General features: G+C 41.8%; 1 protein-coding gene across 3 annotated transcripts in view; it reads right to left on the reverse strand.

The window, feature by feature from the left end:
• The window catches only part of LOC117711443 (T-cell immunoglobulin and mucin domain-containing protein 4-like), a 31,818-nt gene extending 9,983 nt beyond the window's left edge, over positions 1–21,835 (reverse strand). For 2 of the 3 annotated variants that reach the window (XM_034507089.2, XM_034507090.2), the window contains exons 1-5: positions 21,703–21,835; positions 16,597–16,938; positions 14,681–14,938; positions 12,609–12,692; positions 12,241–12,294 (exon numbers count right to left, since the gene is read on the reverse strand). In XM_034507089.2, the coding sequence (XP_034362980.1) occupies positions 12,241–12,294; positions 12,609–12,692; positions 14,681–14,938; positions 16,597–16,938; positions 21,703–21,760 (796 nt within the window). In that variant the 5' untranslated portion in view covers positions 21,761–21,835. The remainder of the gene's footprint in view (positions 1–12,240; positions 12,295–12,608; positions 12,693–14,680; positions 14,939–16,596; positions 16,939–21,702) is intronic. The other variant, XM_076936993.1, reaches the window with a different exon arrangement.
• Between the last annotated feature and the right edge of the window lie 312 nt (positions 21,836–22,147).

The following is a 22,147-nucleotide window of genomic DNA, read 5'->3' on the forward strand; positions in this document are numbered from 1 at the left end:
AAGATTATGTAGTATAATTGGTACCAGAAAGCTTATTTGTTCTTTGAAGAAACTGGATTGTTGAATCCCTGGGAGCATAAAAATGCAAAGAGGGAAGCCAGCCCGTTTTCATCCAGTAACACTAAGCTATTGCTGTTTTTTGCTTCCTGTTGTGCTCTTCCAGAGCTGGAAATTGCAGGTAGGAATTCAAAAACTCCTACCTTTGTTCTGCCAAATGCTATTGTACTGTAATCATCCATGATAGATCAGCTTGAAATTGAGGCCATCACACGGAAAGCCAGCCCGGGTCAGTTTGTTATCAGAGCTAATCTGTTTTAAATTGGAATGGTCTAACCTAAGAGACACTTTGCAAACACCAGTGCTGTGGTATGATGGCAAACAGCACCCCCCACCTCTAACACACACACAGAGGACTTACTCCAAAGGTCACAGTGCTGAGCATGAAACAGCAGCAGGGGACAGGCCAGTGGTTTTCTTCCCTGTGAAATATAACCATGCCAGCCATCTAAGATGGGACTAATGTCAGGATCAAAGGAAACTCCATTTCCCCAAATTCCAAAAGGCAGGAGAGAAAATGGCTATCTATGATGCCTATTAATATTCCAAGGCACATGCTGGCCTCCAGGCTCTTTCCATATCACAAGTACCTGTTACACATTTCAAAGTCCATACCAGCATCTAAACCCTTCTCACTTCCTCTCCTATTCACAGGCTTCCTCTACCCCAGCTACTCTCTCTGTCTGCCTCTGTCTCTGTCTCTCTGTGTGTATTTATGTGTGTGTCTGTCTCTTGCTCTCTCTCTCTCTCTCTCTCTCTCTCTCTCTCTCTTCATCTCCTACCTCTCTGCTCCTGCTTCTCATGAACAGACCCAGTCTGCTGGCCATGTTCAGCCTACTTCTTTCTCTCCCTGCTCAGAAAGATTTCAGATTTCACTGACTGTTCTCTCTCTCTCTCATATCTACAATAGAAACTTCCCCTTCAACCATACCATAGAGGAGCCATCTTGTCAGTTTGTACAGCTGGACCCACCAAGACTGCTGCTTTGCATGCAATCTGTTCTCAGACCCTTAGATCCTGACGGCCCTGAGCTCCATGTAGGTACTGCAGAACAAGAGACTCCCAGAACCTGCTAGTAAATTAATTCTGCAAGAGGGAAATAGTAGTAGGTTGAATAGTGCCTCCCCTCATCACCAGGAAAATATTCACTAGAATTTCACAGTATAATTTTCATAAGAAGAGCCTTTCCTAACTATCTCTTACTGTACACACACACACACACACACACACACACACAACCAACTTGCATTATACCAAAGATTAAAATGTAAGATATGAAATAACTAGAAGAAAAAACAGGGGAAATAATTTAGGAGAAAGCTGTTTTGGCCTTCAGTGTGCATATCACAAAAGCCAAACCCCAAACCAACCAAACAAACAAAAAACACAACAACAAAAAGACAAAAAAAAAATCACCAAACTAAAAATCTGTACAATGGCCAGGCAGTGGTGGCGAACACCTTTAATCCCAGCACTTGGGAGGCAGAGGCAGGCAGATTTCTGAGTTCGAGGTCAGCCTGGTCTACAGAGTGAGTTCCAGGACAGCCAGGGCTACACAGAGAAACCCTGTCTCAAAAAAAAAAAAAAAAAAAAAAAAAAAAAAAAAAATTCTGTACAACAAAGAAATAGGAGAAAACTTCATCCCACTATTATATGATTATGGATTGGTATCTAAAATAAAATGAACTCAAATATTTACAAATACAATTTGTACATTGCAAAACTACAGTGACCTGTGTTTGCACTTCTTAAAGGAGGAATTACAGATTTTCATGAATATGGGAAAATGTTCATCACTAATCAAGGAAACACAGATTCAGACCCCAGTGCATTTTTACCTCACTCCAGCTAGAATCAGAGATGGGAGAAAGAACTGTTGAGAACTCAAGGGGAAAGAGCTCTTATATACTGTTGGAAGGGTCTGCAAATCTGCATCCATTATAGAAAATGATATAGATTCCTTAAAGACTAAAAATAGAACTAGCATGTGATCCAAGGATCTGATTGAATATATACCCAAAGAAAACACAATCAGTGTTCAAAGAGTTATCTACATTCCCATAATAGGCAAGAAACAGAGCCAACCAACATGTTCATGAGCAGAAAACTGAAAACGGAGATGGTTTAGTGGTTAAGAGCATTTGCTGCTCTTCCAGAGGTCCCAAGTTTGGTTCCCAGCACCTCAACTGAAAGGTTCACAATTGCCTGTAACTTCAGTCCCAGGAGATAAACACTCTTCTGGATTCTTTAGGAACATATACTTCACACACACACACACACACACACACACACACACACACACACACAGCATGAACTCAGACAAACACAGGGCATACACTCACACAAGTAAACACACATACACACTCATGAATAAAGAGATCTTTAAAAATAAAAAAAATATTTCATGTGTAACATGAGTGAGATGATAAGACATTGTATTAAGCGAAGAAGTACAGACAGACAGACACACACACAAATCAAATATCCTGTATTCTGTTTGTGTGTGGAAGCTAAAAATCTGATTGCATAGAAGAGTATAGCTGTAGCTGCCCAAGACTGGAAAGGTGTTCGACAGGAGAAGAGACAAGGCTAACAGATGGAGTTGGATAAGAGGAATAAATTGGAAAGCTCTTTGCCACCATATCCAGCAACAGAATAACTCAAATAGATAACAATTGGTTGAGCATTTCAAAGTAGGCTCCTCTCTTTGGCTATCAGATTAGTGAAACAGCACATCCCAAGAAATTACACTCCCTACCCCACCCCCAGGAATCTCCCCTCCCCCACCCCCACCCTGAGAAGAAATGCCTGACGCCCTAGCAGTAGCTAGAGGAGGAATTTGTCTTCTGGATTACAAGGTTTTCTGGCTGACTCGGGTGACTTAAATTGAGATAATGATAGGCAAGCAACCACACCTAGACTTAGTTGTGCATACTTCTTGTCTTAAATTAAAACCATCACCTCAGGACCCTGAAGATGGACTTGGGAGAGGAGGAGGCACCCGATCTCGCTGTCCCTCTTCCCAATGTGGCCTCACGTAATCAAGTTCCTTTTTCTGCTTCTTGCTTTTAATTTAGCTCTTGAGATTGGCTTATGAGGAAGGATTGATGAACTGACCCTGACTTGTTGGGACAGAGGTTGTGACCCACAAGTTCAGTAACACTGACTCTGATCTTCTGCTCTCTGGAGTCCACCCGAGTTTTTGTAACTTCCTCTCTGTCGCTTGGCTGGCTTTTCTCCTCTCCCAAATGTTGTTCCCTTAATGTGAGAGAGAAAAAGGGAGTCTTCCTTTTGCCTCTCTTCATCCCTCTCTTCATCCCTCTCTTTATCCAGCTATCATCTTACAACATATGCAGGTGACCCAACAGGAACTTCATTTAGTCCCCACACCTATCATTTGCAATACAATAAAATATTTACAAGTCCTGGTTCAAAGAATCAAAAAGCGCTATGCTTCAAACTCTGGCAAATTTCTTAGCCTTTCCAAACCCATTTCGTCTATGTAATGGACAGAATAACTAGCTCTTCCCTGTGGATCTAGATGATGCCTTAAAATGAAACGATGGATCAAAGTCCTAAACCCAGATCTGGCCTATAATTAGTACTTGATAAGTGTCTTTTATTAGCACCAACTTCCAAAATTACATCTCTGGCATTGAACTACTCCTTAGGATATAATATACAAGAAAGGACTGGAAAGAATATTCCAGCAAGCTCTTGCTCTGCACTTACCCTGTGAGTAATTGTTTTGGTCAGAAAGAGGAGCCAGTGATTAAAGAACACATCCCTGCCCCACAACCAAATCATCCCGGGCACACAGCTGACAATCAGACATCGTCCAGAAGCATTTCAAATTCAAGCTCTACCAAATTGCATTCTTCTCCATGTGGGTTCCTTTACTAGTTAACATTTCCCACTGATCTGGTCTTCTAGGTATGGAGAATTAGTTAGCCTGCAGTCTTGTTTTGACCACCAGACATGCACTGAATTCACACTCCTAAATGACTTTGACACATACCCGCCCCCGGCTACCAACAATGCTACCACCATTCTAACCTAGCTATTCTCTTATTTCAAGTATTGTAGGGGCTGACAGCATAGCCTGCCTGCCTCTAGACTTGCTCCTCTAGACCCTCCACACTTTTTGAGAAAATATTTCCTTCAGGCACAACTGAAAATGTCATTCCCTACTCTGAAAACACAAATTGTTCCGAGTGCTTAGTAAATAAACTAAATAGTTTGGCCTATGATTTAAGCTTACTTAAGAACCTAGCTCTTGAAATGGAATAGCCACCGTGGGTGGATAAGGTTGGGGTGGGGTGGGAGGTGGAGGGCATGGAACTGGACAGAGACAAGGGTGTAGGTGGAAATGGCAACAGGAGGGACAAAGGAAGAGAGGATTGGAAGAAACAACTAGAATGGGGTGGGGCCATCTCTGGGATGAGCTAGAAACTAAGGGCAACGGAAATTTCCAGGAATCTATGGAGGTAACCCTAGCTAAGACTCCTAGCAATGGGGGATATGGAGCCCAAACCAGCCGTCTCCTATAAGCAAGCAAGACTTCCAACTGAGGGATAAAGACACCAACCCAGCCACAAAATCTTTAACCTACAATTTGTTCTGCCTCCAAGATGTGAAGGAGTAAAAATGGAGCAAAAATTTAGAGAGTGGCCAACTAACAACTGGTCCAGATTGAGACCCACACTATGAGAGGAAACATTTCTCCAAACACTCTTACCGTACTTTGCCAATATTTGGCCTCTAGAGCCAAGAAAAGGAATCTAAGAATCATGAGCAAAGAAAAATATCATATTACCAAAATAGCATTTGTTTTTGCCGGCCATACTAGACTCACGTCACAGTTCTGAGCATATACTGCGTTGACTTTACCTGGTGAGAGGCATATGTCGAGATCACACTGTGCCCTGTACTAAATTATTTTATATTGTGTAAAACAGTGTTTGGGGGGCTGTGCCATGCCCTGAGGGACTATACTTTATAAGGAGCATTTGACTAGATCTTCTAAGCTAATTCTGTATCTATTGGTGCATGTAAATAGCAGAAGTTATTCAATGCAACTCATGAGGCCCAGACTGGTAAACAACCAGAGGCTGAAAGTATTGCACTCGAAATCTATCGCAGCAGATTAGCACATATAAGCACAAGGACATGACTAAAATCATATTAGTAAAAAGCAGGCTCGAGAACTTACTTAACACCCCAGACATGGCAAGTGCAACACGCTCACCTGGCACTCATCAAACAGGACATTTACCACTAGAATGGCAATGACAGTCATCTAACTGCCCACTGTATAGGCAACCAACAGGCAAAGAACTCCCAAGTGTCCCAGGGTCTTGATCTCAGCTTGGTCCCTATTGTTGACACAGCTTACTTACATTGCTGTCTGATCTGTCCAATTGTCATTCCTGGTGCTGTCCTATATTTCTATGACCTCCATGATCCTACACCCCCGCTTCTGTAGTCCAACTCAATCCTGTTGCAGGATTTGAACTTGTGCCTCCAGTAAACCTCCAAGGGGGTCATTATCTTTTTGTTTTTTGTTTTGTTTTGTTTTGTTTTGTTTTTTTGTTTTTTTGTTTTTTTGTTTTTTTGTTTTTTTGTTTTTCGAGACAGGGTTTCTCTGTATCTCTGTATAGCCTTAGCTGTCCTGGAACTCACTCTGTACTCCAGGCTGGCCTCGAACTCAGAAATCCGCCTGCCTCTAGGGGGTCATTATCTTGTTTTTATAGAAATGTTCTTTATATTTCTATCAGCCTTTTGCCTCTGTCACCAATAAAGCCTTTTGAATTCTTTGAATGCTGTCCCTGCTTCTGCTGCTGACCACATCATCCCCATGGACCTTTAACCCTTTTGTAGCCATTCTGTAACACTCACATGTACAAATATGTAGATGTGTTTGCTGTGTGACATGTAACGTGTGATCTGAGCATTAATATTAGTACTTAAAATTCAAAATTCAAATAAAAGAACTTGCAACCACCGACCTATGATGAAAATGTCAGGAGCCCTTGGCAAATCCCAGCCAAGAAAACCAATGTATCTTGTGAATCTGTTATTCAGTAAATTCTGACGTTGTGGAAAGACACGGACCATGTACGTCCTGACATAGTGCACTAACAATAGTATAATGATTCATTTAGGGGCTAAGAGAATAATAAACTTCAACATTAGAAATGAATACAAGATCCTGCCCTTAAAGAAGCTGTTAAGAAGGTTCAGAACTAAGTCTTCTAGTTAGGAGAGATGACAGAGGTTCTGTTTAGTCAACAAAATGATGGACTGGGTATTAGGTCTATCTTGCACCTTACTGATACAAGTTGGTATAGTTATGCTCTAACTGTATTTTGAGAGAAAAGTTTGTTTTCTTTTCATTTTAACAGGCAGGGTGATATGTAGGAGAAGCTAAGGTGGGAGGAGTAAGAAGAGGAAGAAGAAGAGGAGTAAGGAGAGGAGGAGCTAGGAGGAGAGAGAGAGAGAGAGAGAGAGAGAGAGAGAGAGAGAGAGAGAAGGAGGGAGGAACATGGAGGCAGATGTTCGCATGTCTCCACCAGTCAAAGGTAGTTGGTATATCTAGGTTGGGTATTGGGTTACACTTCTGATTGTATGAGTATCTTGTTACTGAGCATTACTAAACTTATAAAGCCTTTGATTAATATTTTTTAAAAAGTTACTAATAAAAAAATTTAAAAAATAAACTAAACCTTTCTACAAAAGATTTGATATGTATCCAGTCACAATAAATGAAAAAAAAAATACTGTTATTAAGAAAAAAAAAAAAAAAGAAGCTGTTGAGAGAAAATGGCAGCCAGACCTGGAACAAAATGTCAGTGTCTGGAAAATACTTGCCTTCCAAGGGCAAAAACCTTCTATCCCTAGCACCTATATAAAAGTGCATGTATGGTGGTATGTGCTTACAGTCCCAGGACTGAAAGGCAGAGACAGGAGGATCCTTGGGGCTCATTAAGCAACAGTCTACTCGGTGATCTCTAGGCCAATGAAAGACTCTGTCTCAAAAAGAGGAGGATGGTAGACTTGAAGATGACTCTGAGCTGAGGCTGTCATCTGGCTTTCTCATTCACAGGGATATTCCCCTGACCCTACCCCAAGGAATATACACACATATGCATATTCATGCACACACATACACACATGTATTAAACACACATTAAAAAGGGTTGTTGTTCTTGTTCTTTGTTTTTTTTTTTTTTTTTTTTTTTTTTTTTTTTTAAGACCAGCCCTTTTTGAGGTCAGATTTCCACTATTCTTCAATTATTACTTCTCTATGCTGGTTACAAATCTTACGTTCTTAGATCTACAGTTAAAATAAAGATCTCTGACATGTGGTTGTATGGCCACATTTCTGGCTCTCTGTTTATGTAGCTGTCTGATCTTGGGTACCAGTCTGTTTCACATAGAAAGACAGTGGAAATGAGAATGTACTACCCCATCCATGTAAGGCTTCTGCTGAAGACCAAAAACTTTGAACTTAAACAACAATGGTCTAGAAGATATATGTACACAGAATTGCCTTATAAAATAAATTCTATAAATCTAGAAGTCCTTGAATAGAGAACTGAACTGCTGCTCTTTTTTTTTAAGTCATGACTTGATTTCCACTCCTCAACTGTAAAGTGGAACCTCCACAGACTGAGAAATACAAAAAGAACAAAGCAACCAAGAGGCAACAGGGGACTAAAGATCCCCACCACCACCCAGAACTATGGCAATAATAAAAGCAGTGATTGAAAGGTCTACAAAACTGTCTAGAAAGGAGGCTATGAAAGCTTTCAAAATCTCACTCTCTCTAATGGTAGAGAATTACAACTGTAAGATTTTTTAAAGCTTCTGAAACCTGCCAGAGTTTGTAATTTTTCACTTGTCTGCTGTTACCCTATTGTGATTAGCAGTTTTAAAAATATTATAAAACCATGTTCTATGTTCTTAGCAAGAATGTGGAGTTAGCCAAAAAGCTGGTGTAAATGGCCTCTTATTACCGTTCTCTTCTGACCTAAGAGGGAGGTTATGAGTGAGTGTAGCAGGGATGTAAAGAATTAAAGAAGGAATCCTTCATGATGACTATCATTCGCCAGTCAATAATTTTAGTCTCGGTCTGCATCTCGTGCATTTCCTCTCTCAACAGCCCTGATAGAAGCACCGCTACCATCTACATTTTATATTTTGAAAACACTAATTTAGCAAAGGTCAAGGAAAGTAATTCACTTGAAATTATTAAAAATGAAAAGAAATCATTACAAAATGGTGGTATAACCACATGATAGGCTCCCAAGGAGCTCTTTTCACTCCTGTTGGAGGCTGCGATGGTTTGTGTATGCTCAGCTCAGGAAGCAGCTTTATTAGAGGGTGTGGCCTTGTTGGAACAGGTGTAACCTTGTTGGAGTAGGTGTGTCACTGTGGGTGTGGGTTTTAAGACCCTACTCCTAGGCACCAGGAAGCCAGTATTCTGCTAATAGCCTTCAGATGAAGATGTAGAACTCTCAGCTCCTTTTGTATCATGCCTACCTGGATGCAGCCTTGTTCTCATATTGATGATAATGGACTGAACCTCTGAACCTGTAAGCCAGTCCCAATTAAATGTTATCCTTTATAAGATTTGCCTTGGTCATGGTGTCTGTTCACAGCAGTAAAACCATAACTAAGATAGAGGCTATGCAGGCTTGGAAGAACACTAGGACAAGGGTTTGAGGAACCCATAATCAGGAGGGATAACTGTGTAGAATGTCACACATTTCTGCTGTGAAACACAAAGGATTGGGGTAGGAGAATCCTACAATGTCTGCATCTGAAAAGGAAAGGAAACCTATGTACAACCTTCTTCAGAGTTTTTAATGTCATTTTGGTAGTATTTACAATTGAATTATAATTCCTAACCATTTGGAGCACTGCAAACGTTTTTGAGAGTCTTATGTGGCAGACTCATCTCTTGCAGACAGAAAGCAAATAAAAAAAAGAGGTAAGAGGCTGGCGACTCCCAGAGATCTACTCCTGTGATTTACTTCTTCCAGCTACTTTTTGTCTCCCCAACATTACAGAACCTTCCAAAATAGCACCACTAGGAGCTGGGAGACAGCCTTACTGTTAAGAGTACTTTCTGCTCCCAGAACTCAAGTGGGTTGGCTTACAACTTTTTGTAACTCCAGCTCCTGGGGATCTGATGACTTTTTGTGGCTTCTGTAAGAACCCACATACACGTGGCATGTATTCACACTCATACACACACACATACATACACATACACATACACACACACACAAACACACACAAACACACACACACACACACTAGCTAGCATTACTAGCTGGAGATCCAACTCCCTAACACATGAGCTTTTGGAGATCCCCAAACACCTAATGTTCAAACCATAAAACAAGGACTAATAGCTAAGACCTAGCTATTAGAGGCAGACTTCCTGGACTTGGCACCTGAGAGCTATATGACACAAGGACATTTCAGTAAAACAAGACTCAAAATATCTCAAATGAAGTGGTCCAAAAATTCCTTATTTGATCCAATACCTAATATATACTACATGAACCCCAGTTTCTTCCATAATGACATGCGACACAAAGACAAGCTTTCATTGCAACATGGTCCTCTTTTGTGCTGTAGCCCACAGACAGGGCTCCAGAAGTCTGTCTATTTGGACTTGGCCACAGAGAAATGAAATGACAATTATTAGGGATAGAATAGCAGGGAAAACATCATGATGTCTTGATCTCTTGTAATTCAATATACACTGGTTTAAGATGCAAACAAAATAAATTTTGTGAACTATCTTCTCTCTCTCTCTCTCTCTCTCTCTCTCTCTCTCTCTCTCTTTTGGTTTTTCAAAACAGGGTTTCTCTGTGTAGCCCTGGCTGTCCTGGAACTCACTCTGTAGACCAGGCTGGCCTTGAACTCAGAAATCTGCCTGCCTCTGCCTCCCAAGTGCTGGGATTAAAGGCGTGTGCCACCACTGCCCAGTGATCTTCCCATTCTCTAGCAACTTTCTCCTTCCTTTCTTTCTTACTAGAAAACAGTACCCACCTTTACCCCACCCCATGAACAAAGAACAATGATTCTTAACGGCCAATCTCCCCTAAGTTGTAAACTTCTAATTCTGATTTCTCTCCACCCCTCCATGAGTTGGTGCAAGTCAGAGGTTTTCAACGTCAGACCCACATACCCTCTCTTGATTCATAGTCCTACATTAAGACCCATCATCTCTCCTCCACTCAGTCCTGTCTGTCCCCTCCAATCTTATCTTCTGAGCCTCTGAGAGTGACACCACATTACCTCCCCCACACAGTTAAAAGATAGATGTTTTCTCTAATAAACACAAAGAAAGATGCTCCCACTCTGTTAATCAGAACAAGAGAGGAACAAGATGACATGTTCTTGGGAGACGGAAAGAACGAAGTGAACAAACGGGATCAAGTGCAGGGAGGATATGGAGAAGCGGATAATCTGTGGGCGGAAAAACAAATTGGCTCAGCCTTTCCCAAGGACAATTTGGTTATAGCTATTAAATTTAATAGTGCACATTTTTCAACAGAACATCTCTACTCCATTACCAACTCTCCTAAAGAAATACTTGCATAGCTACTTAAGGAAGTACACGGGCTGAAAGAAGAAGTGCACAGTTATGCTATCTTTAATACGAGAACATTGAGGCAACAGAAATGCAAGTCAATGGGTAATGAAAGCACACACAGCAGTTTAACATGACAAGGCAGATCTCTACACAGAATGAGAAAGGAGGTGGTCTGATGTAAAAATGAAGTGACTAAAACCGAATGCAAAGGCTTCGTGTGGTATCACTGGATAATTTTTATTTTAATAACATACACAAGAAAAAAAAAGGGTAGATGAGAAATAGCAAGGCACTATGGCAGTCCTGGCCTCTGTTTGCAGGTTTCAGGGCAGGAAGGAGCTGAAATGCTGCTATTGGACTTACAGATCACAGAACTGGTGAGGCTCTGTGGAAGAGAAGGCGTCCATGATAGAAACTCATGAGCCAAACGACCAGCAGCATGCTCATGTCAATGGAAAATGCTTATAAGAATCCTCGTTTAAAATGTATCGTGTAGGACTTAGCAATTGCAAGCATGTTCTGGTCTCCCAGAGGACTCAGATTCAGTTGCCAGTACCCTCATTGGTGGCTAACAACTTCCTGTATTTGAAGCTTCAAGGGATCCAATTCCTTCATGAGCACCCACTCACATGTGGCATTCACTCACACATACATACATGTAAACAAATCCTCGTTAAATGCATCGCCTCGGCCAATGGGATGACTCCATGAGCTCACCTACCCAGAACCCAGACAACAGTGGAAGAAGAGAAATGAATCCACAAAGTTGTCCTCTGACCTTCATGTGCATGTCACGGCACAAAGGTCACTATTTACACACGATAATAGCAAATAAATAAAATTGTATATAAATGTATAGAGTATAAGAATGTACAGTTTTTGTCCCAAGTTAGATCTTGTTTACTAGATAGTCACATAACAGGGCTTTATGGAAAACAGAAAGAAGTGATAAAAGCAGTTAAGAGAGCTCAGATAATGGGGTTTGTGTCAGTTACAAACAAGAAGACTGCATTTCTCAATGACCCTAAAGTTTACAACATCAATACTAGAGATGAATTTTATAAGGTTACTTCTAAATGGGGGAAAACACATCAATAAGGCAATATTACAAAATCATCTAGACTGTTCCAATTAGTAATATAGATTGGGTCAGGAAAAGTGGCTGGAACATAGGATAAAATATATAAGAAAAAAGTTTCCCACTCTTATGTCCCCTTCACAAAAGCATTGGCATAAGTTCTGTGAGATTTAAAATAAATAACAGGGTAAAAAAATGAAAGGCGATTTTTTTTTTTTTTAACTATTATCCCTGGCTTTGAGTAAGAATCTGCAGAGGAAAAAGAGAGGCCTCAAGAGAGGGACCTCAGAAAGAAACAGAAATCAGAAGGCAAGGTTGTTTTGCTTTCCTCCCAACGAGCTGGAGGATGTGGGAGACAACCACAGTGGAACCAAAATAGCTGAGTCTAAGACCCACTGACAGACATCGGATTGTTTCCAAGGCCAGAGGCAAACCACTCAAGCAGCAGAGAGTCCTCTCTGACCTCAATGCTGACAAGTCTCAAACTCACTTATTTTCTGTATTGCCAGTTGTGAAGTTGATGGGCGAAGCCATGCCTTGGACCCTTGGAAGACAAGAGAGAACAAAGTCATCCTTAATTCTAGCCAGAAGTGCAGAAATATACCAGAGATGCCACATGCTGCCCCTAAACTCCATGAATTAAAGAGGGTGTTCTCCCTCCTCCCTCTTCCCTCTTCCCTAACCCTCTTACATCAAAGCCATGGGAAGGAACCAATGACATACACTGTCCTGATATCAACATGCACCAGATGGACACCATGGCAAGGACTGGGATCATCTCTGGATCACTTTTATTCAGTGTTTACATCTCCCCAATCCAGGGTGGAAGGAAAGGTGCAGGCAGTAAGTTCTGCATACCTGTGGGCCTGAATAAGGCTATGTCTGTAGATATGGTCATCATGCTTCTTTGAGAGAGCTTGGATGCAGAAAGAGTTTCTGATTCTGAAAAAAAAATATTTTTAAGCTCCTAAAAATTAACAATAGCAGCAGTATCAACAGTGCTGTAGGTGGTGAGAGTCAGGATTATTTTTACCAACATCTTTGTTGTAATTGATACATTTCCAGGTTTTCTCAATAAAGATGACTTTTCGATTAAAAAAACAAACATAGATAAATAGATAGATAGATAGATAGATAGATAGATAGATAGATAGATAGATAGAATGATAGAGATGAGAGATAGATAGATAGATAGATAGATAGATAGATAGATAGATAGATAGATAGAAAGAAAGAAAATTATAGCCAGGTAGTGGTAGTACACTTGGAAGGCAGAGACAGGAATCTCTCTAAGTTTGAGGCCAACCTTATCCACAGAGCAAGTTCCAGGACAGCCAGGGCTACACAAAGAAACTCTATCTCGAAAACAAAAAACAACAAAAGAGTATATTCTTGGTTTAAGATGACTATTTTAAGGCAGGGAAGATGACTCAGGCAATATAAAGCACTTGCCATTCAAGCATGAGGACCAGAGTTTGGATTCCTGGCACCCACGTAAAAAGCTGGTTATGATATTATGTGCCCATTACTCCAGCAGGAGAAGCAGAGACAAGCAGATCCCTGGAGCATGCTTCCTAGGTATTCTAACCCAGCTGGAATGGTGAGCCAGATTCTTTTTTTTTTTTTTTTTTTGGTTTTTCGAGACAGGGTTTCTCTGTATAGCCTTGGCTGTCCTGGAACTCACTCTGTAGACCAGGCTGGCCTCGAACTCAGAAATCTGCCTGCCTCTGCCCCCCAAGTGCTGGGATTAAAGGCGTGCGCCACCACTGCCCGGCTTATTACATCTTGATATATGCATACAATGCATTTTTATTATATTCACCCCATTATCTTGTCTTATCTCTTTCCCAGTCTTGCTGATCCCTTCCTCTTCTCAATCTGTTTGTCTGTGTGTGTGTATGTTGTATACGTGTGTGCACGTGTGTGTGTGTGTATTTCTGTGTCTGTGTAAATATGTATGTGCATGTGTATATGTATGCATGTATGTGCATGTACATGTCTGTGTTTGTGTGAGCATGTGCGTGCGTATATGTGTGTTTATGTCTGTGGATGCATGTGTGCTTGTGTGTGAGTACGTATGCTTGCTCAGGTGTATGTGTGTGTTGTGTCTGTGTGTATATGTCTGTGTCTGTGTGTGTTGTGTATGTGTGTATTTGACTGTGTCTGTGTGTGTCTTGTGTATGTGTTTATGTCTGTGCCTCTGTGTGTTGTATATGTGTATATATGTCTGTGTTTGTGGGTGTGTATGTGTTTGTGTATGTCTGTGTCTGTGTGTTGTGTATGTGTGTATATGTCTGTGTGTGTGTGTTGTGTATGTGTGTATGTCTGTGTCTCTGTGTGTTGTATATATGTGTATATGTCTGTGTTTGTGGGTGTGTATATGTTTATGTATGTCTGTGTCTGTGTGTGTTGTGTATGTTTATATCTGTGTGTGTGTGCATGCGCACACATTCGCATGCACGTGTGTGCTCCACTGAGTCAATTAGAGTTGCTTACAGGATCATATGTGATGGGCTATTTACAGCAACATAGGCAGCTTACCAGTGGCTACACTGCTAAAGAAAGTCTCCTCAGCAACCATGAATTGGAAATCATGAAAAGCCTCCTCTTACAAATTTTAAGGCATCAATTAGCCATCTCACTTCAACAAATCTCAAACACTCAAGAGATTTTGTTCCTGAGAGGATAGGACCAACCCTGACTACAGTTCAACCTAGAATAACCCTCAATACACAGATTCTGCAAGACTCCTCGGAGGTCAAGTGGAGAATCCAAAATGCTGACTTTTCAAAAATATAAAGGGAAAAGAAACACACACACATGAGTGCACGTGCAGGTCACTGGGTTGCCCACTGTAGAAGAAAGAATTCTGTTTCAAGGAAACCACAACATGTCTGACTAGCAGAAGGAGAAGAATGGACAATCCTCACCTGCAGTGATGGTGGACCCTTTTGTGAAGATCTCTGTGGTTGGAAAACTTGTGGTTTCTTGTGAGAAGGAGCCAGATATTGTTGAGGGGTATGTGGTCACTGCTGTACTGAAGGCAGTGGTGGCCAATGTATGGGGTGGTGCTGTAGTTGTGGGAGCAGGTGTAGTCATGACCGTTGTTGGAAGCAGCTCTGGGGTGGTGGTCATGTAAGGGGTGGTGGTTGGCCGGGTGGTTGTTGTTGGTCTTTTGGTTGTTGTGGCTATAACCAACAGAAGATGCATCTTTTACCAAGTAGAGATGAGAGATAGGAAACACCACAAACAAATCTAGGAAACACCACAAACAAATCCAAAATCTTTCCCTTTCCATCCTTTCTGTTGGCCTCTCTTGGTCCATTGATTGGCCTGAATTGTTCACTACACCTGAATTTCTTGCTTTCATTTCTGTCCTTTCTGGTCTATTTGTCATACTCTGGCTGCAGAAATCTTATAAAAATTACAAATCTAATTATGGCCATACCATGCTTAAAATTCAACTGCCATCTTCCTGGTTCATCAGCTAAAACAAACAAACAAAAAACCTAGCTTTGCTCATTGCCCTTTAAGGGACCACCTGCCCTTCTGTCTTCCCAATCCCATTGCTGGGATTGAACCTTCTCCCTTTCCTCAGTTAATCATTCTTCCTGTTTCTTTTCCTGCACCGTGACCTTCCAGCTACAGTGAATTCTGCACCTGCTGGACCCCATCTCCAACTCCTACTGCTGGTCCTCTTCTGTAGGCTAGCCCTTACTTAACTCTCAGATCTCAGCTACAAGAGCTCTCTTCTATGCAGTAACAAGTCACCCCAATACTTGATCATCATGGCATCTATTGTAGTTTTTCTAACTATGCATTTCTTTGTTTGCTTAATGCCTGGTCCTCCCACCAAACTATTAGGGCCACAAGGAAACCCTGTGTTCAAAGAAGAGGAAAGGAAAGTTTATTGAACTTAACCTAGTCCAACTTCTCTTTCCTCTTCTTTGACATCACAAAGTATGCAAATGTGCATGGGGCTCACTAATTAAAAGCAGCTAGTTCCAGCTCTAGAACACATGAGAGCCATCCAGACCGAGCCTTCCAAGGCATCACTATGTCACGCCTAAGACCCAAGAATCTCCCAGGAGATGCTGATGCAGAGGCTAAACCCAACCCCATCTAAGAAGCTCTGGCTGAGACATGTCCCAAAGGTGCCTATTGTTCACATACTTCAGCCATAAGCTCCATGTGTTCTGTTCTACCCATCTCCAATCTTTATGAGTCCCTCACATCCCAATTTTTCCCAAAACACAGGATAGAAATGGAAGAGAGCATGAGAAGTGTCAGAGGTGGTGCCCAATGGCATGCCCTCCTCCCTCTGCCAGGAATCAAAAATTATTTGCTTGTAGGCTAAAATTGATCCATGGACATTACTCAGTTCATACACAGTAATTTTTCTTCTTATTTGGAAATCAATCAATGTGCAAAAATGAAATGAAAAGAAGGAGGGAGGGACAGAGAGAGAGAGAGAGAGAGAGAGAGAGAGAGAGAGAGAGAGAGAGAGAGAAATCAGTATGGTTCACATAAAAATTGAAAGGCCCAAAAACACGGAGCCAAATTTCTGCAAAGTGAGGGAAAGCTCCCAGATAAATAGTACCTTCCATCTTCAGTCTGCCTCTCCCTTTATCAGCTGGAATCCCTCATACATTTCTGTGGTTTTTCCAGCTGTAACTAACATGCGGGTTTCCATAACCACACTACATGGCGTGGCTCATCATTTGAGAGGCGGACTTTCCACCCATTACTCAAGTAAGCACAGTCTCGTCATCAGAACCCAATGAATGAATCTGTTACCACAAACCACAGGACTCTTTCTCAGAGTTGAACCCCATTCTTTCCTCACCTCTCCTCAGTTCCAGACGTACAGTCTTCTTGACGTCATTAAACCAGCCAGGCACCTCTATACGGCAGCAGTACACCCCACTGTCACCTTGATTGGTGTTTTCGATGGTCAAGGACACATCACCAAACTGGATGTTCCCCTTAAGTGTATATTTTCTCGACTTCCTGGAGATGGCTCTTGTTCCGTCTGTATGGAGAAGCTCCGCGTTGCACTTGGACTTGGGACATGTACCTTTGCCCCAGCACATGCTGTTGCGGCTCTGGGACCAGGATGAGTAGTGACAAGGTAAAGTCACCGACTGACCCAAAAACCCTATTACTGTATCCTCTGAGGCAGCTGGTGCTACAGGAGAAAGTGAGAAAGTGGTTACATAGATAAAAGTCTTTCAAATATGCTCCACCATTTGTGTACACAAATGGAGCATCCAGGGAGACGAGGCAGCATCCCAAGTTCCTTTAGCACAAATGCTTGCCTGTGCTGTTGAACTGATAAGTCTCCAGGCTTCTATCCAAAGTTAGTAACAGGTGGTCCCAAACCTCTAAATGCCTCTCCTCAGCAAGATCTTTTTTTTTTGCCAACTTAAAAGGTCTGATGTTGAGTATTATTCAGTAAATCAGCTTCCAAATGAAGAGGACAGACCCTATGATCTAGGTCACATGTTTTACCTAAAGCCACCCAAAACCTGTGCTACACACACACCACCACCACCACCACCACCACCTCCACCCTCCACCACCACCTCCACCACCATCACTACCACCACCACCACCACCACCACCACCACCACCACCACCACCACCATCTCACTAATTTGAATGTCTAGCCCAGACAGAATTCTGAAAGGAAAGACAGCCGCTGTAATAGACTCCATTGCCCTACTCCATATCCAGAAATAGAGGTGGGAATTGCTCGCTCTGGATCATGCGATCGCTTAGGTAACACAACATTAGGAAGAATCTGTGGATATGCACTTCTTGACTAAGTCTTATCAGTGTGTGTGTGTATGTGTGTGAGAGATGTATATATGTTATAGCAATTGTGTGGTGTGAGGACATTTGTGAATTTGCTCGTCCCTTCTACCTCAGGCTTCAGAGCAGTGGCTTTCTACCTGTGGGTTGTGACTCCCAAAAGACAATAAGAAAATAAAAATATTTGCATTATGATTCATAACAGTAGCAAAATTATAGTTATGAAGTAGGAAAGAAATGGTTTTATGGTTGGGGTCACCACAACATAAAGAACTGTATCAAAGGGTCGCAGCATTAGGGGGGCTGAGAACCACTGTCCTAGAGCATCTATCTTTACTCACTGAGCCATCTTGCCAGCCCTAATTTACTCATTTCTTTTCAAAACTTGTTTAATAATTTCACTCACCATATAATATATCTTTGATGAGATCTGACTTCTATCCTTTCTCTTCCAGTCTTTCTCCCATTGCTTCGCAACCTTGGAAACTCATGTGCCCTCTCTTGTTTAAAAATCTATGCCCACCTAGGATTGCCAGTATGTGCATGCATGTAGAACAGTTAGAGAGTCGTCTACGACTGCATGGGCAGGCTCTCAGGGGCCACAGCCCTGAAAGAACTGAGTGTCCCTCCCCTACTAGCCCTCAGTGGAATAGCCACAGGGCGGTGGTGGCGCACGCCTTTAATCCTAGCACTTGGGAGGCAGAGGCAGGCGGATTTCTGAGTTCGAGGCCAGCACTCTGGTCTACAGAGTGAGTTTCAGGACAGCCAGGACTACACAGAGAAACCCTGTCTCGAAAAAAAAAAAAAAATGGAATAGCCAACAGCTTCTTTCCTAGGGGTGGGGCTTCATGACAAATTCAACCATTCATGCTAGGATTTTGTCTGTCTTGCTCGTGTATAAATTTTATGCATGTAGTTACAGCCTCTATCCTACTTACTTACTCTCTTTAAAAGAAGATTTATTTGGGCTGGAGCAATGGCTCAATGGCTAGGAGCACTGACTTCTCCTCCAGAGGTCCTGAGTTCAATTCCTAGTAACCACATGGTGGCTCACAACCATCTGTAATGGGATCTAATGCCCTCTTCTTGAGCTTTGAAAACAGCTACAGTGTATGTATATACATATAATAAATAATTCTTTAGAAGGAAAAGGGAAATTTATTTGCCCAGCAGTGGTGGCACACACTTTTAATCACAGTACTTGGGGGGCAGATACAGGCAGACTCTGTGAGTTTGAGGCAAGCCTGGTCTACAGAGTGAATTCCAGGACAGCCAGGGCTACACAGAGAAACCCTGTCTTGAAAAATCAAATACATAAGTATTTGTTTTTATTTAATATGTATGAGTATTTTGCCTGTTTGCATGAGCACACTACATGTGTGTCTAGTGGTATGGCAGTATCTGGTATGGTACCAGATACTGTGGAACTGGAGTTAAGAGTGGCTTTAAGCTACCATGTAAGTACTGGGAACCAAGCCCAGGGCTTGTGGAAAAGCAGTAAGAGCTCTGAATCACTGAGCCATCTCTGTAGACCCCACTTTTTACTCTTAATGGGCAAATCATTACACACACACACATATATACATATCACATATATACATATGTGTGTGTGTGTGTGTGTGTGTGTGTGTGTGTGTTTATAGGGTACGATATGATGTTCTGAACTATGTATACAGAACCTGGCTGTCAATCTTAGTTTAGCTAGCTTTACTATCTCACTAATGCATTTCATTTTGGTGATGAGATATTAAAAATGATTTAGAAAGTTTGAAATATGCATTGTTATTCTGATACTATCTCTTTTGTAAAGCGAATAAGCAAAAGCATCGCATCTCCTCATGGACTCCAGTGTAGCAGATGCCTAGAAAGCATCTGCTGAAGGAACAGCAAGCTCACGGCACCCGTGCCTCCATGATGGAAGGACAGGATTGGAAATGGGCATAGAGGGCAAAAGGGATTTGAACTTCGTAATGTTTTTTAATCTTTTCACTCAAAAGTTTCAGTATTACTCACCTAATCAAAAATTACTATAAAAAAGGAAGCAAGAAATTTTGTGCTGCAAAAAAAAAAAAAAAAAAATCCCCATTAGGGTGACACCATGAACGTCACTCTACAGGCCAGTGTGTGTTTTGGGGTTCTTGGAGGAAAGCCACATTCTTCATTATCGCAAGGCACAGAGAACAGTATTTGCCACAAAAGGAGTTCCATAGTTCATTTGCCAAGAAACATCTTGAAACTAACTTCATGGGATACCTAAACGCTTCAGAATGAGGAACCAGACACATAAGATACAAAAACAGGAGAAACAGTTCCTTCAGCTACGAAATACCAGGGAGAAAAGAAATCACAGCTACCTGATGAGTTTCTCTTCTGCAGTGACCCAGTGGAAGTGCAACTTCTCTGTCACTGCCTGCCTGTTCCTTCTCCAGTTGGTGACCTTTCAGCCATTCTCCTATCCAAATACCAGTTTTGCTGGAGTGAAGACGTCATGGATCACTTCTTCTGACACATCTACTTTTGATCCTTGGAAACCTGACAGCTATTATCTTCTAAGTTGATCATTTAAGCAAAGATGCATTAAAATTAAATAAATAAGCCAGGCACAGTGGTACACACCAATAATGCCTATACTTAGTAGACAAAGCCAGGAGGCCTGCAAACTTGGGGTAGCCCCTGCTACTGAGGAAAACGCTATGCCAAAGCCAAACAACAGTCAAGTAAGTGGATAAAGAGGTTCACCAGGTGCTAACTCCTTCAAACAAGGTTGGAGAAGCCCATTCAAGCCCTGTCCTGCCACAGATGACCCATGAGGACACAAATTCCAGCCATTGTTTTTTCTGTAGTTTCAGGATGTGACAATAACAACAGCAAAACTGCTTGGATCCGGCATCTGTTATTCCAGCACTCAGAGCAGGAAGGCAGGAGAATATCAAGTTGAAGTCCAATCTGGGTTATGTTGTTAGGCATCATCTCAAATAAATATAAATAAATATTAAGACAGACAGACAGAGCCCAGGTAAATTCCAAAGAGACAATTTGAAAGCAAGAACAGCTGCTTTCATTCCATGGCTCACTTCTGGAATATCTATGTACTCATGGCATCAAGTACTAAGATTTAGGACATGAAGTAGTCCTTGCCCACCTTCCAGGAGGTACAGAAGATCTGTGGATAAAGGCAGTAGAGCCAGCACTTAGTATGGCAACAAGGTCTCTAACACAAGAACCTCAGAGACAAGAAGTCAGGAGAAATCCCTAAAGCAGCCTGCAATCTGGAATAGAAAAAGCTCTAGTTCACTGGAGACCTGGGTTGACCTCTATTTAAGAATGAGTAAAAGAGAGAGAAGCAGAATGGCATATTGACAGTGTCAGCATCTGTATCAATGTTCTGGAGACAAACCTCCCCTTATCTGGGCACATGGCACCCACCTGTACTATTAACCCTCAGGAAGCTGAAGCAGGAGGATTGTTGACTTCCAAGCAGCCTCAGCTACACAGTAAGATCCTGTCTCAAAGAGACAAAAACAAGAGCTGGGCACAGTGAGGCATTCCTTTACTCCCAACACTTGGGAGGCAAAGACAGGTGGATCTTTGTGATTTGGAGGCAAGCCTGGTTTACATAGTGAGCTCCAGAACAGCCAGAGCTTCATAATACAGAAGCCTTGTCTTAGAATCAATAAAACAAAACAAATACAACAACAACAACAAAACAACAGAAGAAAAGGAGAAAAAGAGCTCATTTTGAAGCCCCCTCCATAGCAAAACAAAATTAAAACAGAACAAAACAGAACAAAAAAATAAATAAAATCTCCTGAACACAAAGGGAATAGTAAGAGTCAAAACAAGAGCACTTAGCAGAACAAAACTCCCCTGCCTCTTGCTTTGTACCGCCTGCAGATGAAATTGTTTACACCTGTTCATTTAATACCTTGTTTCTATGTCTTTGCTTAGGTTAGAAATAACAGGTAATTAAACTGTTTATTTCATTCCTAAACACCCAAATCAGTCTCTAGGAAAACCCCTGCATAACAAGAGATCCTATAAAAATGCAAGTTGAGATGGAGGCAGGCTTTAGTGGAACCTCCTTACCCTAAAATCTACCCTCTACAAGGCCCAGGATGGAAGCCTCTAGAACACTTACTCAGATAAAGCCACCAGAGCTCCATCACCAGCCAGAGAAGGAGAAGCCCCTTGGACATTTTGACTGGATCTTTGTGTCTGTCAAGACCCAAGCCTTATATCACAATTCCTGCTGACAGGGTGGGACGCTGGACTTTCACTTCCCTTTCTGCCCTACAATCTTCCCGTTCCTTCATCCTGAATGACCTCCCTCAATTTGGGATGTGTGATCAAATGTGCTGAGCACTTTTCTCATGGTGGCCAGTGCATGTGTGCAGCTGTGTGGAGTGACAGTGTGTGTGCCAATGTGATTCTCTGTTCATTGTCCTGGGTGTGCCTGAGCATCTATCTATCTATACATGAATACACATGAACAGACAGACACTCTGTGTGTAAACTGTGAAGAAGCCAGTGGTCCTTGTAGTGGCCACTGTTCTGGAACTCATTATATAAAGCATGTTGACCTC

Source organism: Arvicanthis niloticus, chromosome 6, assembly GCF_011762505.2.
Source record: "Arvicanthis niloticus isolate mArvNil1 chromosome 6, mArvNil1.pat.X, whole genome shotgun sequence".
NCBI classification, from domain to species: domain Eukaryota; kingdom Metazoa; phylum Chordata; class Mammalia; order Rodentia; family Muridae; genus Arvicanthis; species Arvicanthis niloticus.